The sequence below is a fragment of the Myotis lucifugus genome, unplaced genomic scaffold (genome assembly GCF_000147115.1).
Source record: "Myotis lucifugus unplaced genomic scaffold, Myoluc2.0 scaffold_129, whole genome shotgun sequence".
NCBI lineage: Eukaryota > Metazoa > Chordata > Mammalia > Chiroptera > Vespertilionidae > Myotis > Myotis lucifugus.
The window spans coordinates 2,635,303-2,657,766 of NW_005871177.1; the positions used below are offsets into that span (position 1 = coordinate 2,635,303).

The window sequence follows — 22,464 nt, forward strand, 5'->3', positions numbered from 1 at the left end:
CCCAGTGGCAGGACGGAGGCAAACTTCGTGCATGGAAAGGAGCGCCGCCTTCTCCCGGAACCTTTGTTTCCACCGAGCGCGGGGCAGACGGGCGAGCAGGGACGCGCCGAGCCTGAAAATCAGTGCCTCCGTGCGGAGCTGGCGGGAGAGGTCGCGGGGGCCGCCTCGCGCCGGCCTGGCGTGGCTGCGGCGTGCGGATGGCCACTCGCAGGTGTTTCAGAGCCAGAAGACGGGAGGCGTGCGGGCCCGCCCGTGGGCATGGCCGACCGTGGGAGATGGAGCTCCTCTCCCCGTCCCCCTTCCCGTCTCACGCAGGTGCTTCCCCGTCCGTGGGCTTCAGCAGGAGCGCACCGCGTCCCTTGACGGGGCTGGGAAAGGTGTTTTTGAATGGGCAGTACCCAGTCATTGGAAAAACGTGACACGAGTGGAAAAGAAAAGTGGGGACCCGACCCTGGATATTTCGTTGGCTGGAAGAAAGTGGTTTCAGCTCTATCTTAATCCATCTCTAAAGAGAATGAAGTCTTTGGGATAGAGAATATTTTGTAGCTCAGCAAAGTTGGACAGAACTTTAAAGAGCGCCTTGGTCAACTCCCTCATAGGTTGAATCTCAGGGAAGTTCTGTTGGAGGAAATGAGGGTACCTTTTTTCTTTCATGAAGTCACCTTCATGAGAATTAAAATTAGCCAGCATCAAGGAAACAGTGGTTGATTTGCCTTTTTTTTTCTTTTTTCTTAATCCTCACCCAAGGGTATGTTTTCCATTGATTTTAGAGGGAGAAGGAGGAAGTGAGGGAGAAGGAGGGAAGGAAGGGAGGGGGGGAGAGGAGGGAGAGGGAGAGGGAGAGGGAGAGGGAGAGAGAGAGAGAGAGAGAGGCCATGGATCGGTTCCCTTCCTTAGACACCCCACTTGAGATGAACCCGCATCCTGGGTCTGTGCCCTGACTGGGAATCGAACCCAGGGACTTTTCGGTGTAGGGGACAGTGCTGCAACCAACTGAGCCCATCGTCCAGGGTGGTTTATTTGGTTTTATTTCTCACTCCATCAGACCCGAAAGTTAAGGAATATATTTGAGTTTGCTTCTCTTTTATAATAAAGTTTGTAAAGATAGACTAGTTTATTACGCAAAATGGGTGTTAATCCTATGTTGTATGCTACATAGGCAATTGAAATATGTCAAAAGAAAAAGAATTATGCTAATAAAAGTAGAAATTAGTTTTTAAAGGAAAACCATAGCCTTAATTTCAAGTAGAGGTCTCCCGAGTTAACAGAAATTCCTTTGAGTTGTCACAAAGGCATTCAAAGAGCATTGTGTGCCAAACAGTAAGTCTTGGTGTTGGTGCCTCCTTATTGGTTTTAACTGGACTTGTCAGTCTCTTGTAACTTATTTTTGGTAAGGATATCCCATTACCAGTTTGAACAGTGTTTTGACATGAAATAGCTCCTAGTAAGGACAACTGCCATTGGTTAAACAAGTCAGAAAGTAGAAGTGACAGCTTTGACACCATCTGTTAATGGACTGGTCATCCTTTAGCATCTTTGGGAACCAAGACAACTTCCGGGCATGTGGACCCAGACTGGGCTGGGCCTCCAGTGTCAAGCAGAGGTTGCACTGGCCAATCTTTGCCAACATGTGCTTATCTATGTCAAGTTACTGTTACATTTTGTAGCCAGTGGAAATGGGTGAAAAAGAGGCCAGTAAATTCAAGTTAGTGGCAAATTGAAAAAATTATTTTGCTTACAAAGTGCTAGCGATGAAAAGACAGTTTGAAGCTGGCAAAAGATTTAGCAACAATACTTTCTGCTTCAGGTAGAGAGAAAGAGAGAAGAGATTACATTTTGTGGTTTATGTTTGCAATTTCACTTTAACCATTCTTGTTTTAGTGCAGTGATATTGTTATAAACAATACTCAGACTGTTTATTACCTGAAAGTTATAATTTGTCTCTTCAGTGTGATTTTTGGAAGGCATATTGTCTTCTTAGATGTGATTTACTTATGTTTAGAGATTCATAATTTTCCCTTTTAAAAACTGTCTCAATTTTTACAGTGGGAGTCAATACAAAGATAATACTAACCTGAAAGAATTCTTCCTTCTAGCACTCTTCATTATAGCATGTGGGAATAGAGCATGGGAATTAGAGTCACAAACACTTGGTTTCTCTACTGGTCTGTGCCATTTCCAGTCTATTTTGCTTCATGCAATTAATTTACATTTCAAATTTGTTTGTTTTGTTTTTGTAAAATTGGGGAACATAAATTTAAGTTTGTTTATTGAACAGATATTTCTTGAGTGCCTTTAACATACCCCAAGACCTTGAATTAGGTACCTTGTTTTTAGCAATAGGGTGCATAAGTCTTTTGAAAATTTGAAGTGGAGTACAGGGAGTTCTGACATGTAAGTAGGGAACCTGACTTGATTTGGAGGTGTCAGGACAAGCTATCCTGAGGAAGTGACTTATAAGACTTGAAGGATGAGGAGGATATGCTAGTTGCAAAGGGGAGGTGGGTGGGTGGACCCTTTGAGGATGAGAAAAGAGCATGTATACAGCCCTTGAAGAGACTGTTGAGAAGGTTAGATAAGAATTCGTGTTTATTAGATAGTGCCTTACGTGGCACGGAAGCAACCACTGTTAGTTGTATAGAGAAGGTTCTTGGCACCATACTCTAATCATCTTGTTCCACAGCAATTATAGAAAGGCCGTCAATCTAGTGGACTCTAACTGCACTAGACCTGGAAATGACTCTGCACACTTTGGTGTCTACTGTCATAACTCTGGCACAGCTACTTGTTAGTTTTTATATCTCTAAAACTGGAATTAGATGTTAAATAAAAGATTCTTTAATGTCCTTACAGAGATACTGTCTTCTGATATCAGCATAGTATTATATACTGATGTCAGTATAATATTTTGATTTAACCTTGATGGCATTTTCCTTTAGAAGAGCTTAGACTACCTTATTTAGAATATCTACTCACAAAATAGGAATACCAATCTACCCTAAAAAGTAAAATAAAATTAGTAAATGGTAGGAGTTTAATTTGCTTCTAGGAAGATCAGGAGTGACTGGAGTTTCATGTCTTGTTTGCTTAAGTGTTTTTGGTTCTAAAGACATTAAATATTCTCTGATAGAGGTACATGTTGCACCTGTGTCTTGCTAACATTGATGAGTGTAGAAAAAGGTAAAATTTTATCCTGGAATTTTCCTTTCACTGAATTAGCAAGTGAATTAAAAATATTAGAGGAATGTTTTTCATGAAATAAGTGAGGATATCATTTTAAGCTTCTTAATGTCTGAATTTCAGTTAGCAATGTTATATAGATCAGTAAAGGCAAATTAATATTTTATTATGGAATAAATGCAGTATTTATAAGGCAGTTAGTTCTTGGTGCTTTTTATTCCTGTTTCGTTTTTGGACATTTTAATGCTCAATAGCCTATCTGTGGTAACATAAGAAAAGATAAGGTTTTGAAAAGTTAGTCACAATGGAAAAAAATCAAATAGATGAGGAGGTTGAAATTAAGGTTAGGTATTTGTGTGTGGGCTAGATATTTCTGTGTATTTTGCCAGCGTTTGTTATAAAAATTAATGAAGTGGCATACAGTGACTACTGACATTAATGTTTAAAATTAAAAAAAACCTGCCCAGCTGTGTGGTTCAGTGGTTGAGCATCGGCCTATGAACTAGGAGGTCACTGTTTGATTTCTGGTCAGGGCACATGCCCGGGTTTCAGGCTCCATCCCCAGTGCAGGGCGTGCAGGAGGCAGCTGATCAGTTATTCTCTCTTATTACTGTTGTTTCTGTCTCTCTTTCCCTCTTCCTTCCTCTTTGAAATCAATAAAAAAAATTTTAAAAAATCTATTTGTCTCAACCTGTTCCATGTTCTTTTTTTCTCTTTATAGTTTTGTTTTGGGTTGATTTTTTAAAAATAATTATTTCACTTCCTCATTTTTTATTAGCTCGGGATTATATATATATTTTACTATTCTTTTAGTGTTTGTCTAAGAAATTCTAATGTATTCTTGACTTATCACAGTGCAACATCAATTGAAACTTTCACCCTTTTTTCAGATAATGCATTCTTTAAATGCAGATAAAAACATTAAAGCCAATGTCCTTTTATTACCTATTTTGTTGTTATCATGTATGTATGCATATCTATATAATAAAAGACTAAGCGACCATTATGGCAGAACGACCAGAACGACCAGTCGCTATGATGTGCATTGACTACCAGGGAGCAGACACTCAAGTGCATATATGTATACTAGAGGCCTGGTGCATGAATTTGTGCACTGGAGGGGTGAGGCGGGGCCCTCAGCCAGGCCTGCGCCCTTTTGTAGTCCGGGACTCCTCAGAGGACATACCTCTTACAGTCCGGGATCCCCCCGCTCCTTACTGCTCACTGCTCCTTACTGCTCGGTTCACTGCTCCTTAGCGCTGCTGCGGAGGCGGGGAGAGGCTCCTGCCACTGCAGCTACACTCGCCAGCTGTGAGCCTGGCTTCTGGATGAGCGGTGCTCCCCCTGTGGGAGTGCACTGACCACCAGGGGGCAGCTCCTGCATTGAGTGTCTGCTCCCTGGTAGTCGGTGCGCATCATAGCGACTGGTCGACTGGTCGTTCTGGTCGTTCTGTCTTAATGGTCGCTTAGGCTTTTATTATATAGATATGCATACATACATATATGTATACTTAACTCCCAAAGAAGTTTTTCTATTGTTTTATGCTGTTATTATTCAATTAGACTTAATGTATTTTTTAATATTCCTTTTTGTATTACTGGAATAGTTTTTCTTCTGCCTGAAGAATACTTTTTAGTATTTTCTTTAAAGAGGATTAGTATTGACAGATTTTCAAACTTTTTGTTTGTCTGAGGATGTTTTTTAGTTCACCTATATTCTTGAAAGATACATTTAGCTAGGTGTAAAATTCTGGATTAGAGATCTATAAATACATATACTTATGTGTTATTTTTGGAGAAGAGATTATTCTAAACTATTTGACTTTATTTCTATTGAGAAGTCAGCTACAATTTATTGCTTTCTTGTTTATAATTTGTTTCTTTGTCAGACTGTTTTAAGGATTTTCTTTTTATCTTCTGATTTCAGATGATTTTCTCTATTTTCTTTTCTCTCTTGGGATAAATACCTTTTGATGCCATCACTTAATGTATTTCACCAGTTTTTTATAGTTCACAATCATCATCTCTTCAAATATTGCTTCTTCCCCAGATCTATCCTTCTAGGGCAGGGGTGGGCAAACTTTTTGACTCGAGGGCCACAATGGGTTCTTAAACTGGACCGGAGGGCCGGAACAAAAGCATGGATGGAGTGTTTGTGTGAACTAATATAAATTCAAAGTAAACATCATTACATAAAAGGGTACGGTCTTTTTTTTTTTAGTTTTATTCATTTCAAACAGGCCGGATCTGGCCCGTGGGCCGTAGTTTGCCCACGGCTGTTCTAGGGTGTCAATTATATTCAGTGTTGGATCTCACCGAATCCTCTGTGTATTTCACCTGTCTTTTATATTTTCCATTCTTTTGTTTCTTTTTTGTTGTGGATATTTGATTCTGGCCTATCTTCACTAAATTCATCCTCGTCTTTGTCTAATCCAGTGGTTCTCAACCTTCTGGCCCTTTAAATATAGTTCCTTATTTCTGACCCAACCATAAAATTATTTTCGTTGCTACTTCATAACTGTAATGTTGCTACTGTTATGAATCGTAATGTAAATATCTGATATGCAAGATGGTCTTAGGCGACCCCTGTGAAAGGGTCGTTCGACCACCAAAGGGGTCGCGACCCACAGGTTGAGAACCGCTGGTCTAATCTGTTCTTACATGTATTGTCTGGGTTCTTAATTTTGGTTATTGTATTTTTCATCCTAAAGTTTCAATTTGATGTTTTAAAAATTTGCTATGCCACTTTAATAGTTTCTAATTTCCTGTCAAAATTTTCAAGCTCTGCCCGGCCTGCATGGCTCAGTGGTTGAGCATCACCTATGAAACAGGAGGCCACGATTTGATTCCCCATCAGGGCACTTGTCTAGGTTGCAGGCTTGATCCCCAGTGTGGGGCATGCAGGAGGCAGCCCATCCATGATTCTGTCTCATCATTGATGCTTCTATCTCTCTCCCTCTCCTTTCCTCTGTGAAATCAATAAAAAATGTATTTTAAGAAAATTTCAAGCTTTGCACATATCTCTTTGGACAGAGTAAGCATGGCAGCTCTATCTCAGAGTCTTACAGGTTTTTTGTTTGTTTTGTGGTCTGTTATTTCACGAGGAGCTAATCTTATGTGCTGGCTTACCTATGGTTATGTACTGTTTATTGTATTTGAAAAAGTATTCCTAAAAGTAATTATAGATTTAGTAAGACTTTTGCCAGGCACTTAGGATCACCTTTATCCAAACAGATTTTTTTGGGAGTCTGTACAAGGAGTTAGTTTAGTTTACTTCTGGGCTGTCCATTCTTCTGGAATTCGGCTTTTTAAGGTCTCATTTGAGAGCAGGGAGTGGTTCCTTTGGTGGATCTTGTACTCTGATATTTTGTCCTCTTAACCTGTAAGTCTGCCTAAGTGCATTTTAGCCTCTCAGGCACCTGTTTTGATTAGGCTAACAATTCCAGGAGTAAAATGCTATGCTCCCCATTCTGGATTCCTGTTATCTCTGTAGCTGGTAATTCCTCATTATACTGTTAGGTCTTGGTGCCCCCCCCCCCCTTTTTAAAATGAAGGTATATTAAACATATAAAAATATGTACTAATCTTAAATGTATACCTTAAAGAGTTTTTATAAATGTAATTAAGTGTATATAACCATACCCACTTCAATATATAGGACATTTTTGCCACCCCAGGAGGCTCTGTCACACTCCTTCCCAATTATACTACCTTCCTCTCCTGCCTCAGGTACCAATTACTCAATTTTCTGTCACCATAGACTAGTTTTGCATTTTCTAGTTTTTCATCAGAATGGTATCATACAGTATGTAGTATCTTATGTCTGCCTTCTTTCATTCAACATTGTATTGTATCAGTGAGATTCAGCTATGTTGTTGCATGTAGCAGTGGTGTTTCTTTTTTATTGCTCTGAACTTGTTCTGGGCACTGTGGCACCTGAAAAATTGTCTCACACCTCAGTGACTTCAATGATGAAAACATTTTGTACCCCCTTATAAATCTGCAGTTTGGGCAATGTTCACCTCTGTTTCATTTGCTTTCAAGTAGGTTTGCTTGAAGGTTGAGTCTAGTATTGTTTGAAGGTTTGCTCACATGTCTGGTGGTTGATGACAGAACACCTAAATGTGGCCTGAGCATGCTCACTACGAGGTGGCTAGGTTCCAAGGGCAAGCGTCCCACCCACATGTGGTGAGAACGGGAGTGAAGAGCCAGTGAGCCAGACAGGCACTATTTTGGCTTCTATGACTTGGCCTTGACATCCTATATGAAGCTTATTCAGTATTACTTCCACTTGAGTCTATTCTTTGAGGCAGTTAGGAGTCTACCCAGGTTTAAAGAGATAAAAAAATGGATTCTGCCTACTGTTGGGGAGAGGCATAATTCTGGAACAGCATGTGAGACCAGAAATAATGCAGTGACCATTGTTGGAAAATACACTCTGCCTTAGAGGTAGCCTAATACATGACTGTGTCACAGTTTATTTGTCCATTCTACTCTTAATAGACATTTAATTATCTCCAGTTTTGAGCCATTATAATAAAGTTGCTAAGAATAATATCTGTATTTTGTTGAACATATGTACTCCCTTTTTTTGGGTATATTCCTAGGAATGGAATTATTGAGTAATAGGAAAATGTGAATAAATATATAAATATAAATGTAGTTACTAGCAAACAGTTTTCCAAAGTGGTTGTACCAACTTATACCCTCTGATATTTTTAACAATTTAAAAATATACTTAATGTATATATTTTTTTGGTCTAGCTTTCTTTTCAAGCAAGAAGGTTGATCTGTAATACCTGGTTTATCTTTGTTGGAAATGCATATCCCTTATCTTGCCTTTTATGCAATTTTTCATGTGTTTGTGTTTTACTTTCCCAGTTAGATGCTTAGTTATTAGAACATAAAGACTAGGTAGAAGAGTCTGATTGTGAAGTAGTAGACTAAAAAAGTAATATTTTAGAATATCTATTCAAATTGCCGCTAAGAGTAGTTACCATTAGCCTATTATCTACATTAATTGCTTAAGAGAATTTTTAAGAAATTGCTTTTGGGGTGCTTGAGCCCCATTCTTCATCAGTTTATATCACACTTTGTTTTGACCCAGCTTTTTATTACCATTTTGAATTCTAAGCTCCTTCCTCAGATTTGCTTGGGAAATATTTTTCTATTACAAAAAAGTTTTCCTCCAAAGTTGCTGATTTGCTTTCACAGGATTGCCAGCAGAATCCCATCTAGGTTCTCCTCTCAAACTTAGGGTTGCCTTTGATTATTTCACTGTTAATAGTCATTTTGACTCTCTTCTAAGTGTCATTTAAATCGGGCCCATTTTTAAAAATAACCAACATTTTAGATTAGTTTGTTTCAGTTCATATCTGGTTATGATCAACTGATCCCGTTTATAATGCTAAGGAAGCTAGAATCTTTCTTAGTTACCCAGTGAATTAAAATAAGTTTTTAGGTCATAAATCTTTCAGTGCTAGAACAAGAACTTAAAATTGTATTTCAACTCCTTTATTTTATATCGTAAGACCAAAAATGGATCAGTACTAGTACATATGACAAATATATAAGATATTTAGTTTACCAAAGCATTTTTTATGCATAACCCATGATAATTTTGAATGGTAGACAGGTTGGAAATTTTAATTGTAATTTTATAGATAAAGAAACAGGGTTAGAGAAGTGATGTGACTTGATCTGAATTTCTAGAACTGGTTAATGGCAGAGCTGGTCTATATGTATCTGGGACTTCCTATATATTGAGTGATTTAATTTTTTTTAACAAGGTCTGTCATCAGCTTGCTGAATTTCAAGTTTATTGACATCCTATATGAATCTTCCTCTCTTCAAGTGTAAATATGTATATTTTTGGCCTTTGAATGAGCTGAAGCTCTTAACTCCCATCTCACTCTGGTTTCCCTTGGTACTTTTGTCCTGAATGTATTCTGTTAGCTCAGGATGCTGGAACCAGGTCTCTCTCTCTCTCTCTCTCTATCTCATTTTATTAGTTAATAAAAGTATATAGGTTTCAGGTACAATTCTATAATACATTATCTGTATATAGTCTTTTGTGGTCACCACCCCAAGTCAAGTTTTCTTTCATAATCATTTGTCCTCCCTTTACCCTCTCCTACCTCCCACCACCCTCTTGTCCCTCTGGTAATCACTATACAGGTTTCTCTTGATTATTGTATCTGAAGCCCCTTGAGAAGTTTTTGCATTATTGTATGGCTGAGTTAGTATTTCCTGAATGAATGGATGGATTCAGTCTTGTGTTAAGAATCCAGCTAGAGATAAATTTCTTGAAGATAGGGCCTAGAATCAGGTCTGCTTTTCTTTATATGTCTCATGGTGTCAGGTATAGTGCATACTATTGTAGTTGGCAGTCTGTAATTTTTAACTCACTTTTAAAAGGATGTCAGCTCCTGAAAATCAGAGGTATTGTATCTTTCACTTTAACTTTTATCTGTAGAGCTCAGGCATTATGTACAGTTCTGATAGTATATATCGAGAGAATTAGGCAAATTTGACATGTAAACAAATTCTAAGCCACTTTTAAAAGATCCCGCCTCTGTAACAGATAAGTAAGGAGGCCTTAGAAGGGACATTTGTTTTCCTAACTACTTAGAAGTTGACATGTTGACTAACTTAAAGCTACCAGAATTTGATAAGTCCTTTTGGAAACCTAACTTAAATTCCACCTGTAGATGGGGAAATTAGACCTCATTCTTATCTGATGCTTCATTAATATACACGTGTAAACAAACTGAGGAAACCAAAAGATTTCTCATTTTGCCCATCTCATTCTCTGATCTTTGTAGCAGGAAGTACTTTGTTGATTTAGTGAATAGGATAAACAAACCTTTTACTGAAGCAATAAAAGATTTGCTTTACTTCTCTTGAGCTAGGAAAATACTTAAAATTGTGGGAATTTAGCATTATGTTTCAGGGAGTATAGATTGCAGAAAAAAGCATTTTTTAATAGAAAGCTCAAGAATTGTGAAAGTACAGTGGTGAGACCTTCTATGTCAATAAATAATGACCTTAATATTAACTAAAGTTATTTCTTTATCTGGAATGAGAATATGTTACCTGGGACTCTGCCCTGACATAATATATTTGAACTAATAAACTGTGTATCTGAATTAAGAAAAAAAGGTACTAAAATCACTATGATGTAAGTTCCATGGGGAGCAGGTTCTTTATTTTGTTCATGGCTGTGTCTTCAGAGCCTAGAGCACTGCCTGACTCATAATAGCTGCTCAGCAAATACTTGTTGAATGATAGTAAATTTGTATATTATTTATCTTTTAAGTTTAAACACTGAACATTAATCATTTAAGTATTGGTTTATAAGTCTTTTGTAAATAAATTTAAATTGGTTGAGGCACAATTTTTTATTACATCTTGCTGGTTGTGAGAAAGTTGCATAAAGCACATTGCAGAGCATACATTCATTGTCAGATTTCTGTGAGACATTTTACAATGGTGCATGATAGTCCATTACGTGTAAATTAACATTCATTTAGTCAATCCCTTATTATTGTACATTTAAATTGTTTATATATTTTTTTGCGATTACAAATGCTTCAATGAAGGGAATTTTCTTAAGCTTTCTCTTGGAATGGCAGTTCAACAAATAGCAATTTAGCAAAAGAGGATCTAGGATTTTCTATTAGAAAATGAATTTGGATTACACAGTGGCGAAGGTGAGATCAGAAGCTTCAATGATCAGACAGCTGAGATCAGACATCACAAATGGGACAGCTCTTTGGGTAGCCCAGCTGGTTCTACATGTGGATAATGTGTTGCACAGAAAAGCCATCTTGCAATTTGTAGTGGAACTAGCTGTCACTTGTATTTGTCTTTAACTTTTAAAAAGTAAATGAGTTACCACATCTGTTTCTTTCTCTTAATTATGGCTTAAAGATTATAAGTGCACTTAACTCCTTTATGACATTTACATATATTAGGTTACTTTTATTTATAATCATTTTATTTCTGAATTTTATTGGAAAATTTTCACTTTTTTATATTAAAATATTACATTTATACAAAAAACTATTTGTAATATGTGTTACATAATCTAATATACTGATGTCCATACTATCCCCTCCCTCAGTTTAAGTGATATTACTAATACCTCTTGGATCACATCTCCGCACTACTCCATTTTATTTTCCTGAGGAAACCATCAGTTTCAACTCTTGCTTTTGTTCATAGTTATAATTACACTAGAGGCCCGATGCACGATATTTGTGCAAGAATAGGCCTTCCTTCCCCCTGCTGCCAACACTGGCTTCCCTCTGGCACCCGGGACCCTGGACCCGGGCTTCCCTCACAGCCTCAGATTTGTCCGGAAGGTCATCCGGAAGACATCTGGTCTAATTAGCATATTACGCTTTTATTACTATAGACTAGAGGCCCGATAAACAAAATTCGTGCAAGGGGCTCAGCTCTTGCAGCCGCAGCTTTGTCTGGAAGGTCATCCGGAAGGTTGTTTGGCTACCTGGTCTAATTAGCATATTACACTTTTATTATTACAGATAGACATATGTCTCTAAAGAACATATTGCTAATTTTACGTATTTTGGAACTATATAAATGGTATTATGTATGTGTATGTATATATTCACAAATTTAGTGAGTAAAATATTTTAGTAAAATTAAAACTCACAAATTAACTTGCATTTAAAATTAACATTTATCCTCTGCATTAGCCATCTTTTGCTGTGTAACAAACAACTGCTAAATTTCAGTGGTGTACCACTGTGATCACTTAATTCTAGCTGACAGGTTTGGCAGTCTCTATTTTTCATTTGATTCTTCAAATCTGTTTCCTTCTTTTTTATTCATAGTTTCCATTTTATATTGTATTTGGAAGCATTGCTGTTCTTTTTAAAAAGTTTTTTTGAGTAGTCTAACTTATTTCTGTTGAATTTCGCTTATTATGCATAGTTTTACATTTTGAGCTCATTTTTTATTATGCCTTCAATTGTGGAAATGCTTATGAGACCTGAGCTAATACTACTTTCTCCCAGGGGGAATTTGCAATTGAGGACACTGTCAACCCAGGGCCACTTAATTTCTAGGCTTAAGATTTTCTCAACATACACCAGTTTGAACTTGAACTTGAAACCCTTGTGAAGGTTGGTTTGTTTATAGATTTCCAGGGATTACTCTCTTTCCCCTCCCTAAACACGAATAAACCTAGACTTGGCAGAACTTTCCTTATAGCATCCCTTTGAGGTATTTATTTTTTCATAGTTTATTACTTTTACTGATGATCTAGTCCTTTAGTTGCCAGGCTTTATTTTGTGCTTATCTGTAGTCTGACTTCCCATATTATATAGTGTAAAGATTTGGCTTTATCCTATACAAACTGTTAATTCTGAAAGCCCTTAAGCATTGTCCAATAGAATTTTCTGTAACTGGAAATACTATATATCTGTGCTAATACAGCAGTTATAGCCATATTTGGAATGTGGCTAGTTTGAGAAAGAAACGAAACTTAAAATTTTACCTAACTAATTAGTTTAAAATTAAATAGCTACATGTGCCTAGTGGCTACAGTATTGGACAGTGCAGCTTGGTTATGAGAGATTGTCAAATGTCTCTAAGGGCAGTTGCTGGCATCATTGCCTATACTCTCTGTGCTTCTATTTATTTATTTTTGTCTTTGAGCTTCTTGTGAGCTTTGCTGTGCATTTAAAAGGTTAATTCTCATATTTTATCAAGCATTTTTAGGTGCCATCTAATAAGAGGGTGTACAAACCATTTGGGCACAAAAGTCTTGGAAACTGATATTTCTGATAGCTTTAGTTTTAGTTGAAGATGTTCTTATCTTGAATGATAAAAATTGAAAAGTTCATAGTAGAGTGCTAGAAGTTTCTCAAGTAGAAACCAATTATGAAGTTAAAAATTATGAGAAAGAATTATTTTGTCTTCCTTCTTCTACAAAGAATTTAAGTATGTTAAAAGATGAAAATATTAATAAAAACATAGAGATGCCCAACCAACAACTGAGCTACACCAGCCAGTGCTGAAACAACTCTTGATATCTTAGGAACTTCAATCCAGAAATAGTTATTTATTTGGCAGCTTATGATTATTGACAGAAGGGGCATACTGCTTAGTACAAAGTGCTTTGATGTTGCCATTTCGGTATTTTAAGTTTAAGATTAAAAAATCTGATCCAAACATGAATAAAAAGAAAAGTCTCTGGGCAAGGAGATTAGACTGTACAAGTGTAAGTAAACGAACTCCTGGGTCATCTGTGAACATTTCAGTTACTTTGTATATTTTTAACATGGGATTGCCTTCCCATGTCATCATTCAGCATGTTCAACCTCATAGTTCCTGGGAGGGTAAAAAAAATCTAATAGACTCAGTGAAACACCATTCATAAAGAATATTGATAGTGAGAAACTTCCATCATGTATTCTAAAACTAACATGTAGATAAGTTTTGGATTTTCCATATAACTTCTCATTTCCTTTGTGGTAATTGGATTATCTGGAAATGAAATCATTTAATAGTATCTACAGTATAGATAAAGAAGAAAGCATGTGGGATGAGGGTCAGGTCATTACGTGATAGCACTATGATTGTATGCCACTGTTAATTACAGTAGCGGAGCCATACTGTTCATACAGAATGGTCAGTTTGTAAATTTATACTTTCCATGTATATTGCATACATGAGTAAAGTGTATATATGGGGCAAGCGTTATTTCTTCAAAGAATGTTATCCTAACTTTATCTGTTAGGACCCGTTATCCTAACTTTATCTATTATCTGTTTTAGAAGCAGAGGTCCTTAGTATTATTCCATTTTCTTAATTGATTTAGCAAATAAAGTAACCATCATTTCTTGTGATTGAAGGAAGCTACATATCAGGTAGCATAAGTATACTAGTACATTTTGTATCTAATTTGATCTTATCTGTGGAATTTCATATATTAGATTTGGGGAGGTATTTATGCATCCATTGGTATATTTAAATATAGCATTAATATTAATTTATGCTTCATTTAAAAATACATTAATCAAGAAAGGAAATTTGTGAAAAATTTTTTTTTATTGATTTCAGAGAGGAAAGGAGAGGGAGAGAGAAATAGAAACATTAATTATGAGAATCATTGATTGGCTGCCTCCCTCATGTCCCCTACTGGGGATCGACCCAAAACCCAGGCATGTGCCGTGAACTATGACCTCCTGGTTCACAGGTCAATGCTCAACCACTGAGCAACACTGGCTGGGCAGAAAGGAAATTTATAATGTAAATTTTAGCGAAAGGTTAAATATATTTATGCTAATACAAGGTGATGCTTTATGTTATACCCAAGTGAAAAGAATAAAATACAAAATTTGTATGTAATGTTTATAAATTATATTTAAGAAATAGTTACAAAAAATGCCTTGAAAAGAAATATACCCCAAATATACCCTAAATATAGTAGTGTGGTGTTGTGATATAATTTTTTCTACTTTGGTATTGTTTTCAACTTTTTAAAATCAGTGAAACTATATTACTTTTATAGTGAAGAAAATGCTCATTTTTAGAGAAAATCTATAGCAATAACTTTGATAAACTTTATTTGGTCGTGTATATAAATAATTTGTATGCAGTCATAGTAAATTTAGCAGGTGTGATGTGCTGTATTTACCCTAGCTGGAGTGCTTGTTTAATATTAAGACAAAGATCACCTTACTGAGTTTCTGTATGGTAATTACTTTATACATTTTATTTACATTTGAGGTAAATAAAAAGAAAAAGAAAAATAGAATGGGATCATGATGTTCTAAAGATAGATCGGCATTTTTTTATGTTTAGATTAGAGGCCCGGTGCATGAAATTGGTGCACTCGGTGGGGGGTGGGGTGGGTGGGTCCCTCAGCCCAGCCTGTGCCCTCTCACAGTCCAGGAGCCTCACAATCAATCACCCCCACAGAGGGAGGCCCTGCCCACCTGCCGCAGCACCACCACCAGGTAACCAGGGCCTCCCTCTTTGGGGTGATTGATCATGGAGCTCCGCCATCAATCGCCCCAAAGAGGTAGGCCCTAACCAGTTGGCCAGGGCTCCGATGGATTGCCCCCGCAGAGGGAGGCCCTGCCCACTTGCCGCAGCCTGCCGGTTGGTGGCCTGGGCCTCCCTCTGCAGGGCAATCATGGGGTCATGGCCGGGCCCTCAACCAATCACGTTGCACTTGCCTTGGCTGGTCTGGCGCCAGTGGGTGTCATAGTGTGGTCATTGGAAGGTCGTCCCGACTGTCGTTCTGCTGTTCGGTCTTTTGGTCGATTTGCATATTATGCTTTTATTATTATAGATGACACCAAGAGGTTCTTTTGGACATAGAAAATTTTAAACTAAATTATTTTCATCTCCATTTAGAAAACTTAATTTTAAATACTTTCACAAAATATGACTTATTTCTCTTTGTTTTTTGACTAGGACATGTATTCCTCCGAGAAATCTTGGACAGCAGATTTTGGCTTAATATCTGATTGGGGCAACATACAGAGACATTTCCAGTCATGAGTAAGTGTCCTTTATTTCATTTCAATGGTCTCAGGAGTGTGTGCAATGCTGTATATAAAAAGAGAAAAAAATTATTACTGGACAAATTGAAATTATGTCACTTCATCCAAGAGACTGGATAATCTGTTTTAGCCCACTGTGCCCTTGTCTCTATTTAAACAAGGAATTGCTTTTTGATGTTTGATTTATTCTAAGAACTTAGATGTGGTAAGAAAATCTGTGTTATTAGCTTCTTGGCTGATTTATGTTCTATTATCTATAATTTTCTATTGACTAGCTATTGGAAAATGACTCATTAGAAATATGAAGGAGGGAAAATTGCAGTTGACGTTTAATCAGCAGATGTTTTGTGTGAAATTTGATTATTGAATAACATGGGTTAATATTATGTTCAAGCACAAAATTAAACAAAAAAAGAATAATAAAGTTCTCTTTATCAACATCTTTGATGGAACAAGGTACCAAGTCTATTCTATAGACTTACCAAATTTGATGTAGATTTTATCTTCTCAGTTGTATATGTAATGTTTTTTTTTGTCATTTCTAGCCACTTCTGCTTGTGAATAGGAGAACTGGATTTTACTATTTTGTGTTAACTGTTTACTTTTAGAGAGTGAGGACAGAGTTCAGATTTTACCCTATCATAACCCTGATAACTTTGATATATGACAGCTTTTTCGATTATGAAAATTTTGGGAAGGAGTGAGCATTTCTTTATTACTATAATGTTAGGGAGTTTAAAGTTCTTCACATATTATTCATATTATGCAGGATGGGACAAAATGAGGTTTACAGTTGTTCACATGGAATATAATACAATAATTAAGTAATAATATAAGAATAAACTCTGTGTTTTGCATACTCACAACTGTAAACCTAGTTTTGCCCCACCCTGTATTTACCTTAATATTCACCAGAGTACCTTTTCTTATCAACAGTTTAAATAATTAGGCAGTCTATAATAATAAAAGCATAATATGCTAATTAGACCAGATGTCCTTCTGGACGTCCTTCCTTCTGGACAAAGCTGCAGTGGGCGGGGGCCATAGCAGAGGCGGCCATGGTGGCGGTGGCAGGGGGCCAAGGCCCTTGCACGAATTTCGTGCATCGGGCCTCTAGTTGATAAATGAAAATGAAGCTGTTGTTATTGTGATATCTTTGAGTGGTTTCTACTAAGAATAATATTGCAAGAAGTAGTCTTTGATTTTTTAGACTTTCTAGTGTGCACATTTTCACAGTGGTGCACTTTGGATACACAAGGATAGTTGCTAGATGAGTTCAAATACAGATTAAGAAAGAAGCTGCTTTTGTTATTTCAGCTCCATTCATATGAAGTTTTGTGAGAATGTTTATCTGATGCAGTGATTTTCAACTGGTATGCTGCAAGAATTTTTCTAGTCAGGGACACTGATATCTTTTCCCTTAGATTGTCAAATAAAAAAATGATAGCAGCCAACACCACAATAGCCATTCGGTATAAATGAATAAAAATTATACCTACTTTTTTTTTTTTTTGGTCGGATCGGCAAAAAGTATAATATTGGTGTGCTGCAGAATTTTAGTAATTAGTTTATGTGTGCCATGAGATGAAAAGGTTGAAAATCGCTGATCTAATATAAAGTGCCAACTCTAATAAATGTGGTGATATTAGTTTGTGAAACTTAGAAATGTCAAGCCTTTTCACTTAAATACTTACATTTTTGAAATTTAACTAAATTTTGTTTTACTCTGTAATCTTAATGTTCTGTTAGTATCACTGTTACATATGGTGACTTCTTTGAGGACAGGTACCCCGTATCTTTCCTTTCTGAGTCTCAGTGTCTAACAATGTCTTGTACACAGCTGCCCCTAAGAACTCAGAGCCCTGTTATTATATGTAAATTACAATGGCTATATTTCATTTGCAAGATTTTTTGGTATGTTTGTTAATCCTCACCTGAGGATATTTTTCCATTGATTTTAGATAGAGTGGAAAGGAGAGAGGGGGATAGGGAGAGAGAAATATATGTGAGAGAGACATCAATTGGTTGCCTAGGGATTGAACCTGTAACCCAGATATGTGCCCTTGATTGGAAATTGAATTGAGCCTGAGAACCTTTGGTGCATGGGACTGAGGCCATAACAAATGTCCCACACTGTCCAGGGCTGTAAGATTTTTTTATCGGTTCTTTTTTAGATCCACTAGTTGTTTTCTCACCTCTCCTTGTGTTTTTTTTTAATTTTCTGGTTCTTTTTTATTCCTTCATCTCATTGTGAGCCTTTTACATGTTTATTTTAAAGTCTTTTTTAGATCACTGGATTATTTTAAAATTTTTTGTCCAGTGAATTTATGTTGTGGTTGTTATGTTGATATCGTTGGTGTTTTCTTTATGTTCTATAATTTTTCAGGCACATTTTGATGAGGATTCTTTTTCTTTCTCTTATTTTCTCTCTCTCTCTCTCTGTATCTCTTTTTGTGATTGGTCTAGCAGACTTATAGTTGCCTCTTGCCTGGCTTTGGTGTTCCCAGATCAGAATCTGGTCTTGTGTCAGTGGATCAGAGCCCTGGCCCCATAGTGACGTTGGGGATATGACAGACTCAGTCACGGAGTCAGCTGGCATTAGGTCAGCAGCACCCTAAGCTGTAGCCTCAGTGCAGTTAGCAGAAGTCTTTTTCAGTCTGGTTTCATAATCAAGAAGTGCCACCCTGTCCTTGGTTTTAATCTAAGAGCTTGGCTACTACCCTGCTTTATATGGAACCCTTGTATTTACGATTACCCTAGAATCAACTTCCTGCTGATTTTCCTGCTTTGGGGCCCAGAGCCCAGGAGGCCTCCTGGCTTCAGCTTGGCTCACATTTTGTGTTCCTGTTAGATTTTTGATCCATAGAGATGTTTAACATGTTTTGGGATGTAGGTATGTTGATGATTTGTTTTTATATTTTATCTGGAATTTCTCTGTTTTTTGCAAAGACAGGGGAGCCACAAAGAATGAACAATGCCACTGGTGTTAAAATAAGCCCCAAAGCCCTGGCCAGTGTTGCTCAGTGGTCAAAGCGTCAAACTGCGACCTGAAGGCTCTTGGGTTCGATTCCTAGTCAAGGGCATGTATCTGGGTTTTGGGTTCGCTCCCACCCCCTGGTCTGGATGTTTGCTGGAGGCAACCAGTTGATGTGTCTAACTCACATCGATGTTTCTCTCTCTGTCCCTTTCTCCCTCCCTCCTTTACACTCTCTCTGAAAAACCAATGGAATAAATATATTCTCTGGTGATGATTAACAAATCAACAAATAAAGCCCAATGTCCTTGTTTCACATTTAAGATTAAAAGAAAAAAATCAGTTTCTGCTTAGTTCCCTAGTTCCTAGAGTTCCTCTCTGTCATCCTTGCACCACTCAGCTGGTTAGGTGAGTCCCATTGCACTTCCTCTCCATAGAACTCTGCTTGCCTCATTCTGGTACCTATCATACTGTATTAAAATCACCTGCTTATTCATTCTTATCTAATCTATAGATTCTTGAGGGCACAATTTTATTCTTAGTGCTAAACACTATTCCTGGCACTTAATGGTGTTCAATAAATAGTGCATAGATTTGGGTGTTTCTAAGTAATGTCCTTAGTATGTGGTAGTTATTCCACATATTTTAAGGTGAAATTTGAGCTATTGCCCTGAAGAGACAGAGACAGAGATAGACAGAAGGAGACAGAGAGTGAGAGAGGGGGGGAGAGAGAGAGAGGGAGAGACAGAGACAGAGACAGGATGAAGCATTCCAAGTAGGTGGAGCCGTGTGAGAGTTATAGGAAGGTTTGACTACTGGTAGTTGTTACCAAGTAGTTGAACATTCTGGAGATTAGAGATAGGAAAGGCCAGGCCATGTACATTCCAGGAAGTTTGAAATTTATCTTGTAGGGCTTAAGGAACTATTTAAGGATTTCAATGATGAAAGCACTTTAAGGTTTCCTTCTGGAAAAATTACTCTGACAAGTAGACATTTTTGTTAGATGTAAACTAAAAAGATCAGTTATAAGCAGTTTTTGCCTTTTCTAGCTTTGTTCTTAGTTTTCAGCTCTTTTCACTCTCCCTTTGAAATAGACTTTGAGTTCTCTTTCTTGTTCTTGCCAATTTGATGATTTTGCCTAGTGATATAAGTCATCCTTGAGTGGACCATTCAAGGTGAGGGCATGTTGTGGTGGTTACGTTATGCTGCAGTTACCAGGGAGTGGGAACTGAATTTATCAGCGTTCCTGTTTTTGAAAAAGAAATATTGGAGAAGCTAATTTACATTCCCACCAACAGTTTATGAGGGTTTCCTTTTTCGCCATATCCTCTCCAATCTTGTTATTTCTTGTCTCATTGATAATAGCCATTCAAACCGGTGTGAGGTGATATTTCATTGTGGTTTTGTTTTCATTTACCTGAAATTATTGATATTGAACACCTTATGCGCCTTTTGGCCATCTGTATATCTTCTTTGAAAAAATGTCTATTTAGATCCTCTATCCATTTTTAATTGAAAAAACTTTTGTTTGCTATTGGTTGTATGAGTTCCTTAGATATTTTGAATATTGGATTTGTGATTTGCACATATTTTCTCCCATTTGTTGATGGTTTCCGGTACTATACAGAGCCTTTTAGTTTGATGTAGTATCACTTATTTATATTTACTTTTGTTGCCTTTGCCTTTGGAATCAGTTCTAAAAAATCAATGCCAGGATCAATGTCAAGGAGCTTATTACCACGTATGTTTTCTTTTGGAGTCTTATGGTTTCACATCTTACATACAAATCTGTAATACATTTTAATTTTTGTGTGTGGTATAAGATAATGGTCTAGTGCAGCCGTGGGCAAACTACGGCCCGAGGGCCAGATCCGGCCCGTTTGAAATGAATAAAACTAAAAAAAAAAAGACCGTACCCTTTTATGTAATGATGTTTACTTTGAATTTATATTAGTTCACACAAACACTCCATCCATGCTTTTGTTCCGGCCCTCCGGTCCAGTTTAAGAACCCATTGTGGCCCTCGAGTCAAAAAGTTTGCCCACCCCTGGTAGTGTCATTATTTTGCATGCAGCTGACCAGTTTTCTCATTACCATTTATTGAAGAGACTGTCTTTCCCCCATTGTATATTCTAGGCTCCTTTTTTATAAATTATTTGAGTATATATGTATGGATTTATTTATGGCCTTACTATTCCATTCCATTGATCTATGATAGATAAATGGATAAACAAGATGTCGTATATACATACAAAATAGAATACTGTTCAGCCATAAAAATAAAATCTTGCCATTTGCTTCAACATGAATAGACCTTAAGGTATTATGGTAAGTGAAATATGTCAGACAGAGAAAGACAGATCCTGTATGATTTCACTTTATTTAAAATTAAAAACAAATAAACAAAACAAAACATACAGATTGGTGGTTTTCAGAGAAGAAGGCAGTTGTATGGGTGAAATGGGTGAAAGGGATCAGTTATATGGTGACAGGTGGTAACTGGACTTATTGTGATGATCACTTTGTAGTATATACAAAGACCAAATTATTATGCTTTTTAATAATTATGTAACTAATATAATGTTATATAACAATTTCCCCTCAATTAAAAATTTATAGGTTATATGTTGAAATGATAATATTTTGGATAGATTGAGTAAAATATATTAAAAGTAAAAAAGAAAAGAGGTTCTAAAAAATATTAGAGAAGCAATATTTAAAAGCTAGAAAGAGCCCTGGCCGGGTAGCTCAGTTGGTTGGAGCGTTGTCTGTAAACCAGAAGGTTGAGGGTTTGATTGCTGGTCAGGGCACATACCTAGGTTGGGGGTTTGATCTTTGGTTGGGGCACATATAGAAAGCAACTGAACTATGTTTCTCCCACACATGGATCTTTCTCTCTTTCTCTCTCCCGCCCCCCCCCCCACCCCTGTCTATCTAAAAATCAATAAAAAAAACAACATATCTTAGGTTGAGGTTTAAAAAAACAACAACAGGAAGATACATCATTAATGTCTAGATAGAATTTCCAAATCTAGATTTGGGTGATATTGATGGGTAACTAAAATTTCCAGTATTTCTTTATAGAGTAGAAGAAAGGTTGGATATTTGTATGTCTGGGGGCATTTATCTCTGCAGGATTTCCTAACCCTTCCCATGTCATGAACTGCTCAGACAGAGAAAGCATGTGGGATAAACTGATAGAGCTGTTTGAAGCTTGGAGTCACTGGCGTTGACACCTCAGGCAAAGCTGCCCTTTGTGCCCAACTACCTTGACAACAGAGGGGATCACTTTCTCCACACACCCTGAAACACTAGTTGGGATATCTCAACTGTAAGTTCTAGAGAATTTGTTAAATGCTTTAGGATGTTTTTCAGCTTTTAGTCTAGATCTTTATAAATTCTGAAGCTGAATTTCTATGAAAAATGATGCTATGATGTGGTCATTTCATTGTGAATTGTTAACTTTATTACAATCTACAAAAAGCCTTTTGATTTTCATTCTTTAAGTTCTTGTTTTTCTGTATTTGCATATTTTGCAATGCTTAGCATTAATCAGAAATATTCAAAATTCTGTTTTACTAGGTGGTGCTAAAGATGAAATGATGTATTTAAAGCATGCCTATAATTAGAAGTGGACCTCTTAGATCTTTAATGGAGATAACAACAAGAGTAGTTGATGTAATGCCAGATCATAGCTAGGTGATCATTTTGGTGGAATATGTTTTTAAAAAGCCCCCCAAAAGCCCCCAAAACCAAAAGTGATTA

General features: G+C 37.0%; 1 protein-coding gene across 1 annotated transcript in view; it reads left to right on the top strand.

Annotated features, from left to right (window-relative positions):
• The window catches only part of USP6NL (USP6 N-terminal like), a 173,841-nt gene that overhangs the window by 1,711 nt on the left and 149,666 nt on the right, over positions 1 to 22,464 (top strand). The window contains exon 2 of the mRNA XM_014460336.2: positions 15,637 to 15,723. Within this exon, the coding sequence (XP_014315822.1) occupies positions 15,720 to 15,723 (4 nt within the window). The 5' untranslated portion in view covers positions 15,637 to 15,719. The remainder of the gene's footprint in view (positions 1 to 15,636; positions 15,724 to 22,464) is intronic.